The sequence below is a fragment of the Lepidochelys kempii genome, chromosome 4, assembly GCF_965140265.1.
Source record: "Lepidochelys kempii isolate rLepKem1 chromosome 4, rLepKem1.hap2, whole genome shotgun sequence".
Classification (NCBI taxonomy): Eukaryota; Metazoa; Chordata; order Testudines; family Cheloniidae; genus Lepidochelys; species Lepidochelys kempii.
In genome coordinates, this window is record NC_133259.1 from 43541821 (window position 1) to 43567123 (window position 25303).

Consider the following 25303-nt stretch of genomic DNA (forward strand, 5'->3'; position numbering starts at 1 on the left):
TGACAGAGAGGTGTCCTCTGCATAGTTTGAGAATCCTACTTTGGGGATTCTGGGGCTTTGGCTTGAGGTAGGGCTTTGAGCAGCTTGCTGGCTGTGGGGCAGAGTCACTGTTAAGGTGGCTTTGTGAATGCTCACAAGTGGAAGCTTAGACACCTATGGGTGAGGTAGCAGTTGAACAGCCATTTTGATGTCAGTAGTGCCTAAATACTGGACTTAGGCACCCAAATACTTTTGTGAATCTGGGCCATAGGGAATAAGGCATGGTGCTGTTATTAGCACACAGTTTTCACTCTTGTTAGTCTCTCAAACGCTGCCTGGAAAGTCCAGCATGAAAGGTCCACTCACAAAACACATGAAGCAGCTAACATTATGCTGACATGAGAGAGCCCCCCTACGTCAATAATGTTACATATGGTATTATCAAATTAAAATATCATCAGCCACAGAGGCCAGACCAATAGATCTCCTACATGACAAACCAAAGTCCTCCTCTTATCAAGCTGGATTCTTAGTCTGGTGTTTCATTTTGTAGGTCACCAAAGGCTGGGAATGCCACAGAAGCAGCATACACCACCCAAGGGGGAGAATGGGCTTTTTTAGCTCCACGGTGACCCTGGTCAAACGAGGAACAGTATCGTTGGGCTCCAAAAGGAATTACCCCTTTCTCCTACTCCTGTGGCAGAATGGTGGGCAGGATATGAACTGGGAAGAAATCTGGGTTGAATTCCAAGCTCTGCCATAACATTTCCTGTTTAGCCTTCAGCAAATCACTTAATCTAGCAGTGCCCCAGTTCCCCCAACTTTACATAATGTGGGAACATGATAATACTTCCTTTCCATCCTTTCTTATGCTTTTTCTGTCTTGTCTATTTAGATCGTAAGCTATTTGGAGCAAGGATTGTCTCTAACTATGTGTAGGTTCCCTACCTAGCACAATGGGAACTTGAACTCCCATCTGGAGCTTTGGGTGCTACTGTACAAAAAGTTAAAGGGGCAATAGTACTCAGACATGTGGAATACTCCACTAAAAAGGGGAGGGTGGCTGGACTAGTGAGGGAAGGAGGAACTCAGCTACCCTAACCATTTCCAAAGTAATACATGGTTTTAGCTATTTAGCAATGATGTATATGGTAACAAATATCATTTCATAGTCAATGCATTAATTATACTATTGAAATGTACAAATGAAGAGTGCTCTACAGGAGGCTTGCAAATAAAAAACAATAAAATGTACTGAAGTTAGGAAGTAGAATTAAATTTAGGCTCCCAAATACAGAACACTCCTAACACTGCAAGTCAAGTTCTCTTACCTTGCTCACCCAATCATTATGAACCTTCCAGCGAATGAGGTGATATTTCTACTGTCATTAGTGTTCTCCATGGAAACACTGGGGATTTCCTCCACAGCTGGACACTTTGTCCAGTTCCTATAGTCATAGAAAACTGTTGGTAACTGAGGGAATTGAGTTTGTTTTGTTTTATAAACTGATATTTTTTGAATAAAAGGGATTTGGTTTCCCAGTGCCTCAGACCTTGTGTATTCATTTATAACTGTGCAAACCATTCTCTTGAATCAGACATTCACTTTGCACAGGTGTTAAATGAATAACACTGCAAGATGCAAGGCAGTTGAACATCAAGCCTAAAGCCTTTGCTAATGAGACTGGAATGATGAGGGTGTCTGAAATCAACTCTTATAATTGAATACTCTGCGCTATTACTCTCGAAATAGTATCAAGAGGGTAGGAGTCCGTTGTGGTGGGTACTGTACAAACAAAACAAAAATGGGACCATCCCAAAGAGCTAGATTTCTGAGTATAAATTATAGTATTATAAACTATAATTCTGCTCTCACTTAGCCAGGTGAGCATAAGGAGCAACTCCACTGAAATCAATGGAGTTCACTGTCAAAGTGAGACAGGAATCACAAAACCAATTTGTTCTTAATTAAATGGATACTGCCAGGTAGCTTAGGCCAAAATTGTAGATTTTTGTTAAAAATATAAAAATGACTAAATCTGATATTAAATGCAATTGTAATGGATTTTTTTATTTCAGTAACAGAATCCCTTGCTGTGTTTATAGTCAAATCATTCCAGCATTGTGTCAATTAGCGCATCAGAATCAGGACATGGGACTGTTGGAAAACTTCTGAGAGCAATAGACATCCCTTCTCCTTCCCCTACATGTCAACATCCAGCCATGCAGTCCCAACAACTAGGCTGTACGTTACACCATGAACCCGAGAACAAGGCAGAATTCATTTCAGCAGCTTCTCTCTGGTGCTTCTCAATGGACCAAAGGGCCCATTGTTCAGCTACAACACCCTCCTCCCACCATTGGCTCTTTCTCCTCTCTCTGCTCTGGTCTATAAGCTTTTATAAACAGTTTTAACTTTAATTATCCATCTCTACAGCATTTGGAGAATGTAAAACACTGTTTTAAAAGTGATCAGTATTTATTATCATAGTCATCAACTGAAGTATTTGTAGGTGCTCAGGTGTTGGTAGCTAGCCAGACACTATGGATCTAATGAGTTAATGAAATCCACCATCTGGATTCCCTAGAACTGCATCTCATGCATTAGTACATCTGAGATTCAAAGAAGGATCCTTATGGCCCTTGGCAGCACTTCTAGCAACTGAGCTGAAAGGTAGCTTCTCCTCGGCCAAGCCACTAGGGCTGTGCTAAGCTTGCCTGAGCTGGGTATGATTCTTCACATCATCTTCTGCTGAGATCTAAAGAACTAATTACTTACCTCAGTGTTTCTCCCATAGAAGAGATCAAGATGATGTTAACACAGCTCTATGGAACAAAATGCTAACAAGTTAGCACCCATAATGAAGGGACTGAGTAAGAGTCTGCATTTCAGCTATAACATAATAAATATTTAAAGCACATTTTCAGTTTTAAACTCTTGGTTTAAAAAGACATTTGTTTCTAGCATTGAATTCCCAGTCAAAACATTCCTGCTTGCTTTAAACATTTTATTGGTTTGTTCCTGACTATGCTTCCCATTATTCAGCATATTCACATATTAATCAATTTCATAAACAAAGATAATTAAAACAAAACAAAAGAAAAAACCCTATTCTCAGGGAGTATGTTTAGGCAATGGGTGGCCATGCGGCTCTTCAGAAGTTAATATGCGGCTCCTTATATAGGCACAGATGCTGGGGCTGGAGCTATAAGCGCCAACTTTCCAGCATGCCAGGGGGTGCTCACAGCTCAACCCCTGGCTCTGACACAGGCCCTGCCCCCACTCCACCCCTTTCCGCCTCCTCCCCTGAGCCTGCCATGCACTTGCTTCTCCCCCTCTCCCAGAGGGCCTCCTGCATGCCACAAAACAGTTGATCGGGAGGGAGGGAAAGGCGCTGATTGGTGGGGCTGCTGGTGGGCAGGAGGCTCTTGGAGGGGAGCTGATTGGGGGCTGCAGACGTATTACTGTGGAACTTCGGCAATATACGTTGGTAAATTTTGGCTCCTTCTCAGGCTCAGGTTGGCCACCCCTTGTTTAGGCTGTACAGGCTAACTTGTTATACTAAACTAACACTTCTTCTACTATATTTTAACTAAATTGAACATACTGTACAAGTATAATTAACATACCTGTTCATCACCATATAATATTATGCATTCATCTTCCTCTCGATACTTCATATATTAGTCATTCTTCTGCTAACACATACTTCATAAAAGGATAAACAGATTTTTACAAGGCATTCAATAAAGCAGCCATTCCCAGTATAGCCAAAGATTAATTTATGTAATAAAAATCATAAGATTAATTACAAATATTACAATATTGCTTATTTTGTGGAATAAATGAGATAATACAACTAATAGCTGCACTCTTCTCTATAACTGCAGACACAGGGTACAATCCTGGCTCCATTGAAGTCAGTGATTAAACTCTCCTTGACTTCAGCAGAGCCAGGTTTTCAGCCACAGTCTATACCACAAACAGCTTAAAACTTGATGGCATTGCTGAAACACACAAAAGCTACAGGAAAACATTCACTATTGGCATAGCAGGCTCAAGTCCAATATGTTTAATGAAGCTGCAGGGGCACATGCCAGGAGTAAATGTGGCCCCAAATGTTCATTGGGAACAGAATATCCTGTCATCTTTGATTATAATTTATATGAATAGCAGATCATACCTGTAATCTAGGTGTAGAGGCATTATTTCAAAGCCAATGATTTGACAGGATGGCTCAAAGTTGGAAGGTTCATATAGATGTATCTCTGTCACTGAAACATTCGTGAAACACCATGGATTTTACTTAGTACACTAGAATACATGTATTAAATATTTTAATAAAATATTTTAACAATAATAATTTGCACTACTAGCATACTTTTCATTAATATTAACAACCTTATCTCTACGGAAGAAATATGTCCATTTTACAGATGGACCAAAGCCCAGAGATGTTAAGTCTGATATGCTTCTCAGATTGATGTAAACCAGGAGTAACTTGACTGAAATCAGTTTCTTTTCACTGGTGTAGAGAAGAGAATCAGGCTAGAGAGTCAGAACCAGAAATAATGCTGAACAGTCCTAACTGTTCCTTGTTCTGGTTACTACAGGGCTCTCTCATGGAGATTTCATGATTAGTCAGACAGATGAGCCCAGTTTCCCTTCGTCTGTGTTATTGGTGAGGATCATGTAATAACAGAGACCAGAGATACATGTCTACACTTAAAAGGCTACAGTGGTGCAGCTGCAATGCTTCACTGAAGACACTACCTATGTAGAAGGGAGGACTTTGCCCACCTCTGATTTACGCCGATGGGAGAACTACGGCCCACATCTGGCCTGCGAGACCATCCTGCCCGGCCCTCGAGCTCCTGGCCCAGGAGGCTAGTCCCTGGCCCCTCCCCTGTTGTTTCCTCTCCCCCGCAGCCTCAGCTCACTGCTCTGCTGGTGCAATGCTCTGGGCAGTGGAGCAGCACAGCTGCAGAGCCCGACTGACCCTGTGCTGTGCAGCGTGGCTGCCTGTCCTGGTGCAGCCGCGCTGCCAGCCACTGGTGCTCCAGGAAGTGCGGTAAGGAGGCAGGGAGGGTGGTCAGGGGCAGGGGTGTGGATAGGGGTCGGGGCAGTCAGAGGGCAGGGAACTGGGTGGTTGAATGGGAGCAGGGGTCCCGGAGGAGTAGTCAGGAAGGAGAGGAGGGATTGGATGGGGTGGCGGGGGGCAGGCAGGGGCCTCGGGGGGCCATCAGGGAACAGGGTTGGATGGGGCAGGGGTCCTGGGGTGGCTGTGCCTCCCCTAACCAGCCCTCCATATAAATTCAGAAACCTGATGCAGCCCTCAGACCAAAAAAAGTTTGCCCTCCCCGGTGTAAATACTCCACACTTCCTTGAGAGGCAATAGCTATGCTGAGGGGAAAAGCCTTCATATCAATACAGCGCTGTCTACACTGGGAGTTAGGTCAGTATGAGTCAGGAGTGTGGAAAATCTACCCCCCCAAATGATGCAGTTATACCAACATAAGTTGCTAGTGTAGACCAGCCTAAGATTATATGGGTCTCCTCTAAATGCACTCATATCTCTAAAAACCTCTCATTAATCCTAATATCCAATCCCATATAACTCAGATACAAGAGTAATGTGGGCACATTAACAGATGAATATATCATTCTGTCGAGAAGCCACCTGAGCAATTGGAAGTAGTAAAGTACAATTATTTTAAAAAGAAAAATGTTGGCTATCGAGAGGAAGAGAAAGAGAGAACAGAAATTCTGCTCATTACATAAGATGTTACAAAGAGCCTGGCAGAATGTTATGAAAAGCTCTAAAGGAAAAAAAGTATGTGATCAATGTCTGAACACAGCAAAAGAGAATATTAGGGAGGAACACTAACAAAAACATAGCGTTTTGTTTAAGAACTGATATTTCAAAGTGCTATAAAATCTCCAGATTGTTTCAAGGACACCTTGACTAAAGGACTCCAGATTTGTAATACTAACCCTTCCCTGGGTCTTTCTGATTAAAAGTAAGGACCCATCAGTAGCTGAGTTGTATTTAACACTTTTGAACCTCTGAATTCCAGGTGACTACTGTCTTTTCTATTCATTTTGGATAAAGTACTTTGATGCTTTGCTTTGAATAAAATGGAAGAAATACAATTTTTTCTTTGAGAGAATTTTGGTCCTGAATATGGGGAGACAAATTCAACCCTGGTGCAAGGAGGTACAACTTCTGACTTCAGTGGAGCTGTACCTGCATACACCAAAGCTAAATTTGGCCCAAAGGTATTTTTATTCTTGACAGAATAGTCTTATTTGCTTCAAAAGAGTCACATAGTTCAAGAAACTGCAAAACTTACCTCAAAGTTTTGCACTGAGAAGGAAACTACACATTTAAGTGGTGGCCTATCATCCTGCTAGAATTTAAAATTTTACTTCCTGCCTCAAAACCTCTATGCTGGTAGTGAAGAGCCAGGCTTTTAAAGATGAGGTGAACTTCAGCAGTTACACAGGCACTCTCATCCTAAGAGCATAGGATTTGCCAAATCAGATCCATACATTTAATCCATAGACCTGGTATGCTTCACCTGGCAGTGGTTAATACTTAATGCTTCAGAGGAAGCCATTAAACCCTTAGAGGGACAACAGATGTTTATGGGGAAAAAATACTAATCTTAAATTCTGCAATTTACCCATTGGGACTGGACATATTCAATATGTCTATCAATTGTCTAGGGACTGGACTGAGGCTGCTCACTGGTCTTGAGATAGAAAAATTAGAATAAATACAAGGTTCACATTTTCAACAAAGGCATGTTCACCTTTTCTGACCCATTCCCCCTTTAAAAGAAAACATCATTCATCTGTGTTTAAGAGGCTGTATTTTGTTAAAGTCTAAAGTACTGTTCAAATGTGAGTGTTTCATTCACATTTAGAAGTCCAGCAAAGGGTTACTTACCAGGTTCCAATCATCTTATTGTACTGAAGCATTAAAGTTGAATCCGAAATCCATTTCAGTTTTCTGTTTAATACTTTGTTTTCATCCTGCAGTCCAAAAGGAAGTTGCCAAAAACTTAATGTGAGATGAAAATACATTAAAAAAATCAAAGTGCATAGGTTCAATGTATGGATAAATACAAATATTTGAGTTCTGAAAAATACATAAAGAAAAAAGGCTAATTAGAACAAGAATTCAGATACAGCATGAGATATTAGGAATGGGTGGGTGAGGTTCTGTGGCCTAAAATGTGCTGGAGGTCAACCTATGATCACAATGGTCCCTTCTGATCTTGAAGTCAATGAGTATTAGTTAATGGGATGATTGCTGTAAGATTATGTAGAGCTCAGCTGGCCTATTAAGGAAGGAATTCTGCCTCAGGGAACCCTGTGCAATCCTATGTTAGCATTTAACCATTGTGAACACTGGTGCACTTGACAGTTCCATACATAATGTTAGTGTAACAAAGACTAGAGAAGGCCTGCCAGTTTACCCAGGCTTTGCCCTATAATGTGAAGGTTAAAAAAAATTCTGGCTGTGGTGGACTAAGGATGAACCATGGAGCTGTGAATTCTCAGCCTCAGTCTTAGTGCAAACACCCTGCTGCCAGTTTGTTAAGTCTGGGACTGGTGACTCAAGTGTCCCTGTTCAGTCATCTGCTAGGAAAAGAACTGAGAGAGAGGTGGTGTCATAAATACACAGGCCCCAAAGTAGAAAAGGTTTTAGGGCTCATAACCAGCATTTGGAATTGCCCTCAGATCTGAACTGGAAGCTAGTTCAGTCTCTGGAGCATGGGTATAATACCCTCCAGGTGAAAAACATTGCTATCTAAATGGGTGCTGTGCAAGCCACTACCCAGTAGAATACATTGTAGTACTTAATGTTGTCAAGCTCATCTGTTTCTTCAGGCATTTTGGCAGACTAATTTACAGAGGAGTAGTGTATCAGTTTACTATTTGATTGTGCCTGGGAAGTAAAAGTTGAAGCTGAGATCTGTATAATTCAGATGTGCATTTAACTAGTGGGCGAGCACTCAGAGCTTTTTAGGCGATTTTTATTTTATAAATCCACTTAAATATGGAGGCAGCAAAGGCATGAACAACTATCAGAAGAAAAGGCCACAGCTTCCTAACCAAGCAAAATTGGGAGTCTGTGGAGCTTTATTTGGATTTGGCCTAAACACACACTTGTTGGCATCTGTGTTTCACCACTTCTGTTCTTGCAAATAGCAGCATAATACCTTTACAGATAACACATCTAACTAACAAGATCTTTTATTTATCTTCATCTGAAAGATTCATTTATTGTGATTTATAATGTTAACTCTGCAACCCATATATTACATGATATATTAACATACCACTGAATTGCAAAAATCCACCAAGTATGTTCTAGAGTTTGACATCAAATCAGCTAATCTACCAGAACCAATCATCAGTTAATGAGACTTTACTGACCGTAAAAACTAATCTTCCCACCACTTTTAAAATTATGTGCAACGGCTGCTTCCAAATAACAAAAATGAGTTTCTCCTCTGACACCAGATATTAGTTCTGAAAATTTAAATGTGATAGTCTATGTGGAAACACTTAATTTCTAGGATCAGAGGGCAAAAGATTCTGAGGCATCACAAACTATATAGATTTTGTTAAATGGAATTTTTTTAAAAAAATTCACAAGTATAAGCAGAATTTTCTTCAATTTTAAGTTTCTGGTCCAGATGGAAACCAATCCATCCTGCCCAACACCTATGATGTTATTATCCAGTGTATACACAATTGCATGTACACACAAATATTCTGCAGCTGCTAGATAGTTACCAGTCCTGAATGTAGCTTGAGTTCATGGCTTGGGTTCGTAGCTTGTGGCAGCTAACTGGCCAGGAAAGCCGGACACAAGGAAGAACTGGGTCTGTTGGGCATGCACCAATGCCCTTCCATGTTGGCAGCAGAATGTTACCCTCCAAAGTCTTCCGTCTCACCTATCGTTTTTGTAGGCTTTAATTTGAATCCAGAATCTGTCGGTCTTGCTGTGTCACGCTGTCTCTGGGTCCGGTGTGACTGATCACCCGTCAATTGCAGACATGACCTTCAGCCTGGGACCTGGCTTTGGTGTTTCTTCAATTGTACTTTTCTTCTTTTCTTTTGGGGGTGGACTCTTCTTCCTTTGTCAGGGCTGTTGTCTGCATTTCATCAGGACAGGCTGGGGCTGGAGGTTCATTCCATCATCCATACAAACCTCATTCACACATCTAAACTCAACTAATAAGATTACAGCAGGGTTTTGCAAAAATTAAGTGAGCATTTTAAAATGGAGTTTGGGTTACAAGATGGACATGTATAATGAATGACAAACACTGAGCAAAAGTTAGCATGTTGAAGCAGTGGAAGTTTCAGTGACTTAAGCAGCCATTGGATTGAAAGTGAAACTCAATTAGCCAGTTATTGGGGTACCTGGTTTTATGAATGAAACTACATTCATTCATAAAAATTTATGAAGTTATATTCATAAAGTGAACAATTAAAAACAATTTAATTGATCCATTTTACACTAGGGACCTCTTTCCAACAGATTTTGCAATTTAAAGCAGATTCACCCAATCCCTTAACTGTCATCATAAAGACACACGTTGTACACGTGCTGGATATGGACATTAGAGAAGCAATCTGCTACAAATGAATGGAACAACGTTTACATTTCTACCTTTCTTGTCTGACTCTCCAGGCCAAATGTTTAACAGACCTCCTTAAAGGCTCTCTCAATGAACAATTCTTTTTTTATTTATTTTTTTGAATAATGCTGTTAGCCACCTATCTAAAGTACTATGGTGATGGTTGTTTTACTCATAGAATATCAGGGTTGGAAGGGACCTCAGGAGGTCATCTAGTCCAACCCCCTGCTCAAAGCAGGACCAATCCCCAACTAAATCATCCTAGCCAGGGCTTTGTCAAGCCTGACCTTAAAAAACTTCTAAGGAAGGAGATTCCACCACCTCCCTAGGTAACGCATTCCAGTGTTTCACCACCCTCCTAGTGAAAAAGTTTTTCCTAATATCCAACCTAAACCTCCCCCACTGCAACTTGAGACCATTATTCCTTGTTCTGTCATCAGCTACCACTGAGAACAGTCTAGATCCATCCTCTTTGGAACCCCCTTTCAGGTAGTTGAAAGCAGCTATCGAATCCCCCCTCATTCTTCTCTTCCGCAGACTAAACAATCCAGTTCCCTCAGCCTCTCCTCAGAAGTCATGTGTTCCAGACCCATAATCATTTTTGTTGCCCTTCGCCGAACTCTCTCCAATTTTTCCACATCCTTCTTGTAATGTGGGGCCCAAAACTGGACACAGTACTCCAGATGAGGCCTCACCAATGCCGAATAGAGAGGAGCAATCATGTCCCTCGATCTGCAGGCAATGCCCCTACATATACATCCCAAAATGCCATTGGCCTTCTTGGCAAGAAGGGCACACTGTTGACTCATATTCAGCTTCTCGTCCACTGTAACCCCTAGGTCCTTTTCTGCAGAACTGCTGCCGAGCCATTCGGTCCCTAGTCTGTAGCGGTGCATGGGATTCTTCCATCCTAAGTGCAGGACTCTGCACTTGTCCTTGTTGAACCTCATCAGATTTCTTTTGGCCCAATCCTCTAATTTGTCTAGGGCCCTCTGTATCCTATCCCTACCCTCCAGTGTATCTACCTCTCCTCCCACTTTAGTGTCATCTGCAAACTTGCTGAGGGTGCAATCCACACCATCCTCCAGATCATTTACGAAGATATTGAACAAAACTGGCCTGAGGACCAACCCTTGGGGCACTCCACATGGCTAGGGTAGATACATACTCTGCAGCAGTGGGGCACGGCACCAGCTGCACAATTATCTAGTGTGTCTATTTTGTGACTTAGACTGGTGGGGCAGAAATGTGATCCTTTATTTAGGTTTATTTTCTCCTTTGGGGAATCACGGCTTGCTATGCCAGTGAGCAAATGAGCCAGGTGATCTCAGGTTCCTGGGAGCGTATGGAATAGGCACATGCATGTAGACATATGAACTGATGTCTGCATGAATGTGTTCTGCTTCACCCCACCCCCCTACTTCTTTTTGCCGTCCAGCATCTTGAGAGTGACAAATACACAAGCAATCCTGAACCCTGCAGGTCATGACCTCAGGCAGGTAGTGAGCTGGTGAAAAAGGAGTATTTAAGAAAGCAGATCATTTACAGGAAAATTTAAATTACACAATTTTGGGAGGGAGTAACTAAATGGGGACTAATGAAATGGAGTCATTTAGACAGGGTTGGATGGTCTCTAAACTATGCTGTTTAAGACCCTTTCCTCAAGACTTTCCAGGGCTTGGCCTTTATACCTGGGCAGAGGAAGAGTTCTGATCTTAGGTTGAAATAATCCTGGGAAATGTAGTTCAGCAAGGGACTATAATCATTTTAATTCGCTGAACTGCAGCATCAAGTCTGTTCTATTATCCTGAGCTACAACGTCTCAGAAGTACTCGACCATAAAAGATCCCACATTCCTTCTGCCTTTGAAGAACATAATTAGGGCACTGACAAACATTTAGCATCAGATTTTCAAAAGGCTAGAATGGTGGGAGCTTGCAGGCATGGAGTACTTTGGAAAGTCTGGCCACTTCACTAAAGCGCCCAAATGGGAACTGAGCTCTCGAAAAATGTGGCAACAAGGGATCGATTCTGCTACAGCACACACTTTTAGTGTCTTAGTAGTAAAGTTTCCCACTGAAATCAGGAGAGAGGAATGTGCCTTTTCTAGTTTGGAGTTTTTTTATTGTTCCAAGGCAGCCCAATCTATGAAGAATAAAAACCAACCAACCCACATCCAAATTTCGGCTAGGAGCTAAGTAAATTCAAATCTTAGCAGCCAATTATTTATATGATTTACAAGCAATACTTATCCCATCCAAAAAAGAAGTTTCAAGTAGGCAATCTTTGATTTCATTTGGTATGAAATTTCTTCCAAAGGACTTATGGAATATGGAAGTAAAGAGTTCAAAAGCAAGTGCAACCTGGAGTGATTCCCCCCCCGTTAACCTTGTATCCAATATGGACAAAAAGAAATCACTTCGTGTTAATTTGCTGCTGAAAGAATCCCTTCTACAGATAGGGGTCTGGCAGCACACGTACTCACACAATATAAAAGTGGCCAAGGACAGTCCATCATTTACTGTTTGCCAAAGGTGCTATCATCAGCTGGCCAGTGCTTGCCATGAGGTGTAGGAAAAGAGAAAGTGGACAAGCAAAAACTACAGAAATGTAGTCATTTCAGACATGCTGCAGTTAAAGTAAGGCAAGAAAAAGTATTATAACAGTTTATTCACCACTCTGCACTTCCTCATGGCCAGGCATGGCATGACAGTGTCCTTGTGGGGGAGCAGCCCTTGTCAACAGTCACTCTGGGGCGGTGGGGTTTCTTTCAGAGAACTCATATCCCTCCAGCCAGGGCACAGTCTTTAGCCCGTTCCTTCCAGAGTCAGCTACCCAAACTAAAGTTCACAACTCTCTTAACAGAAATCAAAAGCTTCCACCCTCTCCACAGCTCTTCTTCAGCATGGTCACATTCAGCCTGCAGCCCCCTCGCTGGGCTCAGCTACACTTGTACGCCACTTCCTTGGGGCTGGTAGGGGAATCCAGTCCCAACCTCAATTCTGGGTTACAGCCCAGGGCCCTGTACTGCACAGCTAAGTCAAATCCTCTACCCAGAGTGCAGTTTTCCCTACACCATTTCCTTCCTTACCTCTTTACTTCCCTTCTAGGTCTCCCAAGCTGCTCCCTGGATGCTCACTCAAGACCCTGCAGACACCTTTTGACTCCCTGCATTCTCTTTCCTCCAGCCCTTCCTCAGCTGGGCCCACTCAGTAGTTAAACCTGGAATCACCTAATTTCTCTCAGGTGGGGCCCATTCTGTAATCAGGGCTGGCTTAGTCAGGGGCTCTCTATTATTATCTCAGAGCTCTGGATGATCTCTGAGTGTTGATCTCTCTCTCTCTCTCTTTATATATATATATATTAATGAATTTTATTGTCAGGCTCTGCCTCTGACTCTCTTACACCAATCCTGTAACTGACTTCTACTCTGGGTTATCTGTTTTCTTCTAATGAGATTGGGCCAGCTAATGGTGCCATGCTGCATTCCATGAGCTGAGGATCTGGCCCATTGTTCTCATGTTGGGGCAGATTCTGCCACCCTTATGTTGACTAGTACAGTACCCCACAAACAAGCCCCATTGGAATCCATGTTAGCAGAGTGAGGTTTTACTCAGTGTGAGTAGGGGTGGCAGAATCTTGCCTGTGATGTCTACTTATTCTTTCGACACGTAGCAATGTAAATTAAAGGCTATTTTCTAAATACTACACTTTTAAAAGTAGATTTTCTCCCTGCCTAATGTAGCTGCCATCTTGTCCTTAAGATGCAGCATGTTGCAGTCACTGTGTTTTTTCTGTCATGGAAAATTTCTCTTTGTTCAGTCTTTGGGCCCAATTCTGAGAAGTGCTGAGCACCCACTAGTTCAGTGGGAGTTCAGGGTGCTCAGTACCTTGCAGGAAGCGCTTAGTGCCCCTTAGGGTCTCTTTGATGTTTTTCCTTGACCTGAAATGAAAACAGATCTAGCCTGAAGAGTATGTTTTACTCTGTGAGTATAAGCATGAAAAACATGGTTCCTGTGACTTGGAATCACCTTTGCCATAGCCTGTGGAGGTTCTTTACCTTGTGTAAGATTTTGTGTTTAGGTAACAACTGTAGCACCTCTGTCTTGTCTATTTATGTCAGTCTGTGTTGTGATCCTGTGTGTCATATCAGTGCACTTCCATTTTCTCATACCTTATACAAAGAAGTATCTGACAGATGTTCAAGGAGCAGATTTATACCACACAGATTTATACATGGAGAGAATTGATGCATTCTGACTTGGATAGTTAGTATATATTTTTGAAAGTCATAATTTTTCAACAGAGAAGATAGTTTAACATTTTATTATTTTGCAAATGTCAGTTGCATCCATGCTGCAATTATCTGTGCATTTGATCATCACCAGCATGAATACACAGTCAGGTAATTGAAAACAATCACTCCACTAGATATGAAATTGTTCTTTTGTGAAAGGAGTTGTGCTGAAGGGTTGCCACGTTGTCAGAAGTTCAGATGAATATAGGCCAAGATGAGCTCGTCTTTTAGCCAAAAAGTTCTGCAAGGTTGGAACACCCCTCAAGGGAAATTAGGATTAAAGGGGTTTAGCTGATGGCCCTTACTGGTTATCTAGCACTGTTTTGGTCTCACGGGGAGATGAAGCTGTCCATAAAAGGAAAAGTACAGGCAAGCTTGACGCACACCAAGAGAGAGGAAAAGGAGGGGAAATGATGTGGGAAATCAGCCATGAATTTTGTTGCGGTGCCATAGTTGTTAGATGAACAGTAGGAGTAAGGGAAATATAGAAGATAATTATTTAGACCTCGTTGGAAAATCTGTTATTTTCTAAAAGGTATTTATGGACTGGACAGCCCCACAGCGTTTGGCATTTTATAAAACCTCCAGCTTTGTGAATCAGTTTTTATGATGGTGGCAGGACAACAAACATAACAGTGTCTAGTAGAATGGAGAAAACATCCTCCCCAAAACAAAAATGGTGGAATAGTAAACTGGGTGCCTTGTATAAATAGACAGGGATGAACATGGAGAAAAAAGACCCTAACAATGGGGAAAAGAAACCACCACAGGAAAAATATGTATCTTGCTTTCTGTGTTTTTTGACAGGTGGGATATGAATTTGCTCCACGGTTAAGAATCAAAAAGAGATCCAAAAATCAGTCAGTGTGCTTCTTCCAGGTCCAGTTATAAAGTAGCTATATCTCCTGAGCGGGTCTAAAAATGGGATTTTTTTTCTCTTCATGAAAAGAGTCGGCACCGGCCCTGGCCTTGCTGACTTTCTTGGTTTCCTATAGATGCCAACAGACCTGGCAACAACAGTCTATTTGGAGGATCTACGTCTGCTTTTTCTATCCTATGCTTTTCCCAGGTTAGTCATTACTGATGGGGAGTTTACAGAAAGCCTCTGAAGACAGTATGTAAAAGTGAAGAGTTAAAATGGCATGCTTGAAGAGAGATTACATCAAGTTGCTTCTATCTTTTGGCTGGGCCAATATTTTTCTTGCCCATTCTGTCAAAGTAAAGTGTCTACACTTTCTATGCTAATCTCTAGTGTTTTCATTAGAGCAATTTCCCCCCTCAGCTGGTCATCCAAGTGTGGGAAATGTAGAAAAACCATGATGCTACTTGTTTGTATTCTAGTGTAACATACCACCAATTCTGTAATATAACACCAGTTCTGTGTGGCACGTTATCAAATGCAATCAAGTACATCTTCAGTTCATCTACTGCTGCTTATCTACCACATATCACCACTGCTAATGATCTTAGAAACAACTTGCTGTGGAAGTTAGGAGGTCACAGAAAGGGGAAGATTATGGTATGCAAATATCCTTAGCAAGAAAATGAGGCAAGAAACACAGAACACATGGGGCCAAATGGTGCCACCTCTCAACAAAGCTCAAAAATATGGCTTTGAGTGGACTGTTTTGCCCCTTAGCCTGCTGGGTTGGCGTGGAATAGCTGCACTGGTGCTCCAGCGGTAGAGACAAATTCCTATACACCTCATACACTGGTTGTCACCTACAGCAGCACAGACCTGTCTAGTGCCTCCACCCGCAGCCCTCCATTCTGTTGCAAAGAAAGGCACGACAGAGTCCGAGGGGCACAGAGACTTCCCAGCACACACCCTGCTCTCAGCACCATACAGCTATTCTGCTTGTATTCTGGTTTTGTATATAAACAGAGGGTAAGGCAGCACATGTGACTTAATATAGTGGCTGATTAGTTTCTAAAATGTTTGGGAGGTTTCCTACTCTAGAAGGTGCCAGCTTTCATTCTTTTACACAGCAAAAGTGAGCAAAATTGAAGGACATGTCATCTGATCTTATGAGGTCTTGCCCAAGAAAAGCAAGGATGTCTTAGACCACTTCACCTATTTACATTGTAGAGACAGTCTCCCTTTGTACAGCTTACAGCCGGTCTAGAGTGTCTTCTAGCCTGAGATGCAGGACTGAAGGAGATAGGCCTGGGAAATACTTCTCTAACCACAACGCATTTTCAGTGTGTATATTTTCCTCACATAATGTGCCTGAACTGTTTTAAGCATTTTGCTCAATTTTACATAAGGTGGTCACATCTTGGCAAAAGGAAATAGGATCTTATGTACAATGTCCGTGTACAACGTAGTCTGTGCAATATAAAGCAATGTTTCCTGGCCAATGCAATGGTATAACAAATATATACATGTGGTACTTAGTTACGGCTCTAAGAGTCGGAGAGGGAGCTGCACTGCCTGAGTGGCGGAGGTACAGAACGTCCCACCATGAAAATGTTACATTTCTTCAGGGAGGTTTAGATCCTCAAGAGCGGAACACATCTTCAGGAAACTTGCGGCCAGAGGTGGCGCCGGCCCTGGCCTTGCGGCCAAGCAAATCAGTATGTACAGCTTTCCTCTGGGTGTCTTCTTAGGGAAAGGACTGAGAATATCCAGAGCAACATGGAACCTCAATTATGGGGAGTGGCTGGAGAGGGGCCTTGACTGGGTCATATTGCACCTGGGAGCCATACAAACTCTTCCTCAAAGTCTAACTTCTTCATTACCCCTAGAGTGCAGAGGAGAACCTCCTGACAATCAGTCCATCCCTTGTCTTTAAGCTGTGCTCCGTGGAAGAATCTTTTAATCTATTTAAGAGCCATTTGATCTTATCCATCATCTATGACTTTAAGTCTTCCTGTGGGAAAGCCAACCACAGGTGGATAAAAAAGGAGGAAAACACCACTAATACATCCCCATTTAAGCTCACCATTATCGTCTCACTAGCAGGCAGGAGGAAATAGTTTGCCCCGCTTTCATCATAGAAATAGATGACCTGATGGCTTCTGCACAGAACACAAAATCTTTCCACACAAAGTGCCTGAGTGTCTGCATCACTTCTAGGGCTTTGTCAGACCTGCCATGTGGTCCCTATCAGCGTTGTTCCATTACAGCCACCCTGCCAGGCCTTCCCCAGACTGGAAGAATGGGTGCTGGGGGTGTGAAGCTTCAAGTAGTTAGAGCGACCAAAAGCATGCTCTCATTAACATACTGCGTTTGCAGTTTTGTTTAGTTGCGTTCAGTACCCCGCAACATATTCCCCTGGGATTTTACCCTGGTGTGGAATAACGATGCCCAACACCCCTGGAAAGTCATGGGAGAATGGGGAGCATAGCCCATGACAATCTGGGGGCTCTGGGAAGCCTGCTTCCTCTGCTTTGCGGAGTGTCTTTCAAAAATTTAAAATCTCAAATTTTTTATAAAAGTACAGAAGGACTTGATTCAGAGTAGTAGCCGTGTTAGTCTATATTCGCAAAAAGAAAAGGAGTACTTGTGGCACCTTAGAGACTAACCAATTTATTTGAGCATAAGCTTTCGTGAACTACAGCTCACTTCATCGGATGCATAAAAGTGGAAGGACTTGAGAGACTCTTACCAAATTCATATGCACAAGAATGTTTTCATGGTTTCTTCAAGTGATTTTTCTTTTTTAATTTCAGTGAAAATAGTTTTCTTGTTGAATTAAAACACATTTCCCTGCCATGATGGAAACTCCAGCACAACAGTCTGTGCTAGGGCTTGAGAACCAGAAAATGAAACACGACCATAGGAAGTACAGAGAATTAAACAAACCAGAAGAATTTCCCTGCCCAAGCTGAGGGGAAGGCACATGTTAAAAGAGAAGGAACCAGCAAAGCTGGTGAAGACTGAATTTCATTTTTTTAAAAAATAGTTGAATTCTTTCATCCCAGGGACACACTTGGTAAAAAAATACATAATGTGACTTCTCTGCATAACCTCCTTCGGACCACATTGTAAATCATAGTCATCCATGTGGCTACCTCTCTAGCATGTGTTAATATACTAATTGCTCATCCTGTTTTATGAATTATTCTCAATTTTTCACTACTGTCAGCTACTTGGAGTGATCAACAGGACATGATATTCACACCCTTCAACTGCATCTATTACTCAGCTCCAGTATGTATATTAAGACCTGGAAATAACTTTGAGTTAAGGTTTCCTTTTCTCAGAGCACTTTCTCTCCTTTGGTTTCACAGAAGGAAGATACCGATGGTTTGTGCTGTCTACATTTTAAATGTGCCTTCTACATTGGAGGAAATGGTTAAAGTTGAGATTTGCCAATATTTTTGGGAGGCCTAACCCTTTCCTCCCACATTTACTTCCTCCATGCCTAGCAAACTTTAAATATTCCTCAACTATTTCTGTCTCGCAAATGAAGGAGGTTATGAATGGGAAGTGACGAACTGGAGGTCTTTTCTGTACCACTTTGGAATTGCGGATGACCTTCTGAAATTATAGAAATTAATGTATGATAAAATGCCTGTGTCTGTGTGGATCCAACATGAGTTAACAGGGTTGTGTATTGTCATGGGTGGTCACTTCCTCCCCCCCCCCACCCAAAAAAAGAAGAAGAAGAAGAAGAAGAAGAAGAAGAAGAAGAAGAAGAAGAAGAAGAAGAAGGAAACATGGTAAAAGAACTAGAAAACAGCAAGAAAAACAGAAAGAAAAACTCTAAAACTTCCAAGAAGGAAAATCTTGTAAATCAAAAATGATCAAAGAAACAGTCTCCAACCAAATACTTAAATTCAGAGACATAAAGGAAAGACACAGCAGACGACGTAGGACCCTCAAGAAACTCCAGTCTCAAGGTTCCACACAAAGAAAAGGACTGTTTTGACATCTTCGTGACCACCAGGTGTGTGCCGCGTGTTTGCCTCGTACTGCTCTTCTTCACTGAAATCTCATCTCGGCTCTGTACCATGCTTCACTTCCAGCAGAACAAAATGAACAAAGAGAGCTTGGAGCATCTGAAGAAAATGAGTGGAAAATTCCCCTCACAAGGCATAAATGAAAGGGCAGATTCCAAGCCCACCCAGCATGTTGCCCAACTTCCAATGTCCCAGAAGGAGAAGGCTATCTTCAGCATCTTTAGCAAAAACCTCACCCAAAGTGCCTGGGATGGGACTTCCATAGTCAGGTTCCAAAGTGGGACACTCAGCTTGAAGGATCCTGACATCTCCAGTGCCGTGCCTGTCCTGGGAGCGTGAGTATGCGAGTGTGAGTAGAACCACACCCCCCCCTTCCTGCCCCCTTCTTTTGAGCTTAGCTATCAGAATAATAAATATGCTACTTTCTGCCAAACTCTGGTGGCTCATTAGTCTTCCGTAAGCTTCCTAGTTGGCCCAATTTGGGGTAACATTAATGGTGGAGAACGCAGATAGCTTAGTGGAGGATTTGATACAAGAGTAGAGGTCCCCTGATGCCCCCTGGTAGTCTCTTGAGTGGGTCCGGCTCGAGCCTGCGTGACATAGTGGTAGGCTAGCAACCCACTGCAGGGAGAAAAGGACAGCACTGCTAAGTGTGCCACTGTGGGGTAAGGAGAAGAAAAAGGCAAAACAGCCCAAGCGAGAATACACCCCCCATGGGGGAGCAGCGCCGCCGCCGGGGTGTTATTAGAATGGCTCCAAAAGAAAGGGGCAGACCCCTGGATGCCAGGGGCGGTTCCACCTGGGAGTACAATTCCTGAACTAGAGCTCATGTTGGATAGATATGTACTTATATACAGTCCCAATAAGGTGGGACTGGATCGTGCAGCCACCTGGCTGCTGTGGCAAGCAGGCTGGCAATGGCAAGCAGCAAAGAGTCAGATTGCCACGGAAATCAATTCACTCAAGGACTGATGTAATGAGCTGGAGAAGAAAGGGGACATGTGGAAGGTGCATGCTCTGACTGCTAGCGCCCAGGCATCTTCCCTTTCTGTAGCTGCAATGCGGGTGGCGGCAGCAGAGCAGGAGCGGGAGCGGGTGGAAGTAGAGAATGCCGCTCTGAGCCAGGCAGTAACCTGCCTGAAGGATCTGGTCCTGGAGGGGTCCGCCTGGGAAAACAGGGCCCGGGTCGGCTTATTCAGCCCGGGTCGCCGCCCTTCGGGTGAAAGCCCAGAGGGGCGTGGGACCATATGATGATTGGGATGGGGATATCTGGTGTGATCCGGATCCTCCAGATGCAGACCCCAGACGGCCAGACCCCAGACACCGTCTTGCGGCCGTCCAGAGGCTGGTCCAAAACTATGGGCCTGCACAGACACACTGTGGCATAGACCGAGTTGACTCCCACACAAACAATAGAGTTAGCAAAAACCCTGGATGGTCCCTCATGCTCCGGGTTCAGCGGGTTAGCCCGGGATATGATGAGCCTGTGTTTGGATCAGGGACTGAACCTCGCTGAGACCCGACGGGTGTTAAAAGACACATCCGGGTTGGGAGGAGATTTAGCAGGGGCAGCTCGGAAGCAAGCCGGTCATGCTACACACAATAGCATCTTTGATATGTTGGCGGGGATGGCGCCTGCCGTGGGGCCACGTGCGTTGTTGGTAGAGTTTGTCTCGGCGGCTGCTGCGCCTTGGGAAGACCCCATCCGATTTGTAGAGAGAATGGTTCTCCTGGCATGTTTGTGTGGCTGGGGTGTGGCTGCCACAGCTGGAGGGCACGTGCCCCTGACCATACCTCAAATAGCTCTACCTCCGGAGGAATTGAGGCTGATTGCTCAGGGTCTCCCAGTTCACGTGCAGCAGGCCATCAGGAGATGGAGGCCCGGGGAACCCACGGAGATGGAAAGTTTATTTTTTGTTCAGTTCTCTAATAATCATTTTGTTGTTAAGTTTTGCGCTTGATACATTGGTATGGTGAGTTACATTTTCTTGTATTGTTAATTCCACTTTACTGTGGTACTCCTACAAATTGTATTTGTTGCGTGTACTTAAGGGTTAGGGTTGACTTTTATTGTTTGATAGCTATTGCAGCATCAAACTTGGGCCTCATTTTGTTTGTCAATGTACCCAATTATTGTAATGGTGATGGTTTTATTGTAGTCCCAATTATTATAATTGTGATGAGTTGCATTTGTGTTTATATTATATCTAGTGTTTAGTCAATTATAATGGTTTGAGTTATATTCACCTGGTTATGATTGTTTGGTTTTGTTGCCGGCACCCAGTGCCGAGAGGCTGAACAACAGCTTGAGTGGTTTGTTACCCGGTGTGCTACACCCAATAATTACAACGGGGTGGAGAAGCAGAAAAGTTTATTTGCAGCTGCAAAAAGGTACAGGGAGAATAAAATCTCAAATCCTGCAAAACAGAGCAGGAAGTTACACAGGCTTTTATACATCCTTTTTCCCAGCATACTTATCCAATAGCAAGCTGCCCCAAGTATCCATATAGCCAGCCAATCCAGTTCCCAGCTAGTTCCCTGATTCTCTGTATCATTTGTTAAACTATACATAAAGCTGTTTTATTTAGCATTGTTTTTTTATATTTTCCCTGTTTGGCCTTGCTTAGTTTCAGGCAGTCTGACTCTGCAACATATTGTTGCAGATTCTTAGCATAACTGCTGTGTGTGCCTCCAGGCGGGGGGGCCAAGGACACTTGGGTCTAGTACGCAGAGCTGCTGCGAGTGCCTCCAGGCGGGGTGGGGGGGGCCAAGGACACCGGGGCCTAGTGCGAGGGGGCTTCATTGACACTCGTGGTCTTCCATCCCCTCGAGTTACTTAGTGGCCATGCCCCAGTGTTCCCAACAGTTTGTTTGCAACAGATCACCTGTGCCCTACAATGACAACAACTACTGTAATAATCATAGATCCAGGGGTGAAGTGTTGTAGGAGCAGCAGTGATCTCTATGCTCTGTATGACTTTGCTATTGTAAGCAGTGTCAGGATGAGCTCCACCCTGACATCTGGTGGTGAGGTGTGGCAAGTTGTGGAAAAGAACTTCAGGGGCCGATCTCATTTGCATAGGCACACCCACCATGCCTAGAATGAGACCATAGCTGCCCAAATGGTCACTTTGGCTGCTGTGGGATCCCCAGTGTCTCTGTTATTGGGGCAGGAAGAATAAATTGTTATTACCCTGATTATGGGAACTGTGCTTGGAACTGTATGTGGCCTTTTGTTATGATGGAGGGATTCACCATCATCTAAGTAGCACTCGCTAGGCAAGGGTCATGGGTTCCAAAACTGTGTGAATGGAGAGAGGTTGGGGACAAGTATTAATACTTGGTGGCATGGGCCCTTTGGTGAGGGCCTTACATGCTGATTGTACTTCCTCCTCTCTCCACTGTGGAATATCAGAGCTAATTTTGATTTCATTAGAAGTCTAGTTATAGGCTGCTGAGCTCACTTTGGGCTGACAGTGCACCAGCACTGGGGCTCCCCTACTATAAGCTGAATTCACCTAAGAGCTGAAATCACTGAGTGTTGTGTTAAGTAGTGGGGGAGCCTGAAGATATATTGTGGAGCAGGTTGCGGGACGGCTGGTGAAGCAGTTCGACGCGGAGCAGTGTGTGGATGGCAGGAGCTGCTTGTGGGCCGTGGAGCTGAGTGAAGGAGTTCGTGGGGCGGCTGGCGGAGCGGAGCGCAGCTGAGCGAAGGAGTTCGTGGGGCGGCTGGTGGAGTGGAGTGCAGCTGCGTGAAGGAGTTTTATGGGGCGGCTGGCGGAGCGGAGCGCCGCTATGGAGCTATGGGGCGGTCAGCTTCAGATCACGTAAGGTGCCTCTTACCCCCGTCCCATTTCCACCCAGGTTGGGAGGTAAAGCTCCGCCGATAAACTTTCGAACTCTGGGGCTGCCCTGACCAGGGACAGAGACTTTTGGGGCATTGGACTTTTGGGACTTTGGGTGATTTGGGGTTGCTGGACTCAAGAACCAAAGGGAAAAGGGCATGCCCCAATTTGCCTGGGGTGGGGTTGTTTTTGCTCATGGGTTGTGTTATGAATCCTGTTGGTGGTGTTTCCCCAACATAATGCCACATTGTTTCTCTCTGTTATTAAAAGACTTTTGCTACACTCAGACTATGTGCTTGCGAGAGGGGAAGTATTGCCTCTTGGAGGCGCCCAGCGGGGGTGGTATATATTTGTCCCAGGTCACTGGGTGGGGGCTCGAGCCGGTTTGCATTGTGTTATTGGAATGGAACCCCTAGATATTGAACCCGGCCCTTGTTGCTGCCAACTCTGACGGGCAGAAGGGTTACATTATGTATAACCTGTATGCTCCAAACGTCTGTTACACTTCCGCCCCCCCTTTTGTCTCCTCTCCCTCTTTGAAGACCTGTGAAATGGCTTTCCCCCTCCCCATCCCTCCTGGAATGCTTGTGGGATGAATGGGCTGGTTGAACAGCTGGAAGATCAGAAGAGCTCCCAGGTAGACAAGGTGTCTGGGACTGTAATTAGGCAGCAATCACACACTCAGTGCATGGACCCAGGCTGACCAACCAGACGCGGCCAAGTCATCTCTAGTCGCAGGCCATGAGGAGCAGGTCTTTAAAAGGGGAAGGGGCGACGTGCTCAGGAGTGCACTCACAAGCTTGTACCTCCTGTGAAGGCCCTTTGCCCAGAGCGCCTGGCCAGTGGTTTGCTGCATTGCATTCTATCGTGCCTTGGGAAGACTGACCTCCATCGCCGCGCCGTGGGACACTTACCTGGAAGGATCCTGACATCTCCAGTGACGTGCCTGTCCTGGGAGTGTGAGTATGTGAGTGTGACCCAACCCCCCTTCTTTTCAGCTTAGCTATCAGTCTATTAAATGCGCTGCTTTCTGCCAGACTCTGGTGGGTCATTAGTCCTCCCTAAGCTTACTAGCTGGCCCAATTTCGGGTAACAGACTTAACCAGCAAATTCAGTGGCTGGAGGCATGTTTGAGAGCACAGATGGAGAAGGACCTAAACAACCCAGAAAGGGAGGACCTCCAGCTCACCAGCTGGAGAGTGAAACAATACTTTCAGGGGATAGATGCTTTCCCAAAAGAAAAGCAATACAGCCTGTGTGCCTGGGAGATCATTTGCATGGAAATACCCAGATGTTTTGTTCTGACTGACAAACTCAACTAGAAGGCTCAGTAACTAAGGTACAGTACAAATCTTTTGCTTGGAGTAAAGGAATTAATATTCGGGTCAATTATACAACTGAACAGAGATAGCGAATATTTTATAACACTGCCTATATAGGGCCTGATCCTTCTTCTACAGGGGCAATGGCCAAATAGAAATTTATTTCCAGGGCAGCAGCTTCAGGCTCTTCCCGTCCTTTGCTGGAAATGGATGTGCAATTACATGGATTTATTTTTCTGTGTTTCTACTGTTATTGAGGTTTGCGATTCTTCATAATCTCCCACATACCAGGTGCTGTTATGCTCTACATCACTGGCAGTCCATGCAACAAAGTACATATATTTGGAATCCTTAGGCACCTCAACAGCACTTTGGTCATCCAATAATGATCCTTCCCCTCCACCCCTAAAGTACTCTGACTTCTACATATGTCGTGTGTTTCTATTATGATCATGGTTGTTATTTATTAATCCGTCCTCATGAGGACTATGTCTCGTATTCCAAGGGTTGAGAAGCTTCCTAGAGACTTTTAAAAAAAAATATGAACATACTAAATGACTTGCGAGCTTCTGTGTGGAAAAGATATTTTCATTTAATTTATTGAGATCAATTCAATGAAAATTATATTTTTTTCCCTTTGTGTTTCAACTATTTCCTATTTCATTTCAGCTCTGGATGCTGCAACTACTGAGGTTAAAACAGAAGGATGCAGTGGAATCCCTCCTCTCTGCTGATTCTTCCCACAGTCACTTCTACCACGCCATAACGCTTGACGTATGATGCAATACATTCACTCTGTCCTCATCCTATACCACAGCTTGAGAAGTTTCCTTGTGACATTTATAAAATATGTGAACTGAGCATAAGATCTTTAAGATTATGAGGTGTAGAAAGATATTTTCATGTAATGTATTGACATGAATACAATGGAAACATTTATTTTTCCCTTTGTGTTTCAACCAAATTTCATTTCATTCCAGCTGAGGTGCAGTGACTACAGTGGTTAAAACAGTTGGATGAAATTGTAATGTGCAATGGATTCCCTCCTCTCTACTCATCCTTTCCACAGTGACTTCTAAGACTCCCTAATGCTTGACCTTGTATTATGCAATACATTCACTCCATAATGAAATTCCAACTGCCCAGATTACAATTTATGTGATAATACTCTGTTGATTTACTCAAAGTTTAAACTGCAAAATGAAGGCTATTGATGCAAAAAAGTTACAAGAAAATAAAGAAAGGGTTAGACCTGAAACACTGTTGACATTACGTGTTTGCTCTATATT

The 25303-nt window shown here is 43.6% G+C and overlaps 1 protein-coding gene across 1 annotated transcript; it reads left to right on the top strand.

Moving 5' to 3' along the window:
- Nucleotides 1-17659: 17659 nt before the first annotated feature.
- LOC140910972 (interferon epsilon-like) lies at nucleotides 17660-24699 on the top strand. Its single transcript, XM_073343182.1, has 5 exons — nucleotides 17660-17727; nucleotides 18739-19124; nucleotides 19902-20007; nucleotides 23789-24031; nucleotides 24684-24699. The coding sequence occupies exons 1-4, from the start codon at nucleotides 17660-17662 to the stop codon at nucleotides 24012-24014; spliced, it is 786 nt and encodes a 261-aa protein (XP_073199283.1). The 3' UTR covers nucleotides 24015-24031; nucleotides 24684-24699.
- The last annotated feature ends 604 nt before the right edge of the window (nucleotides 24700-25303 follow it).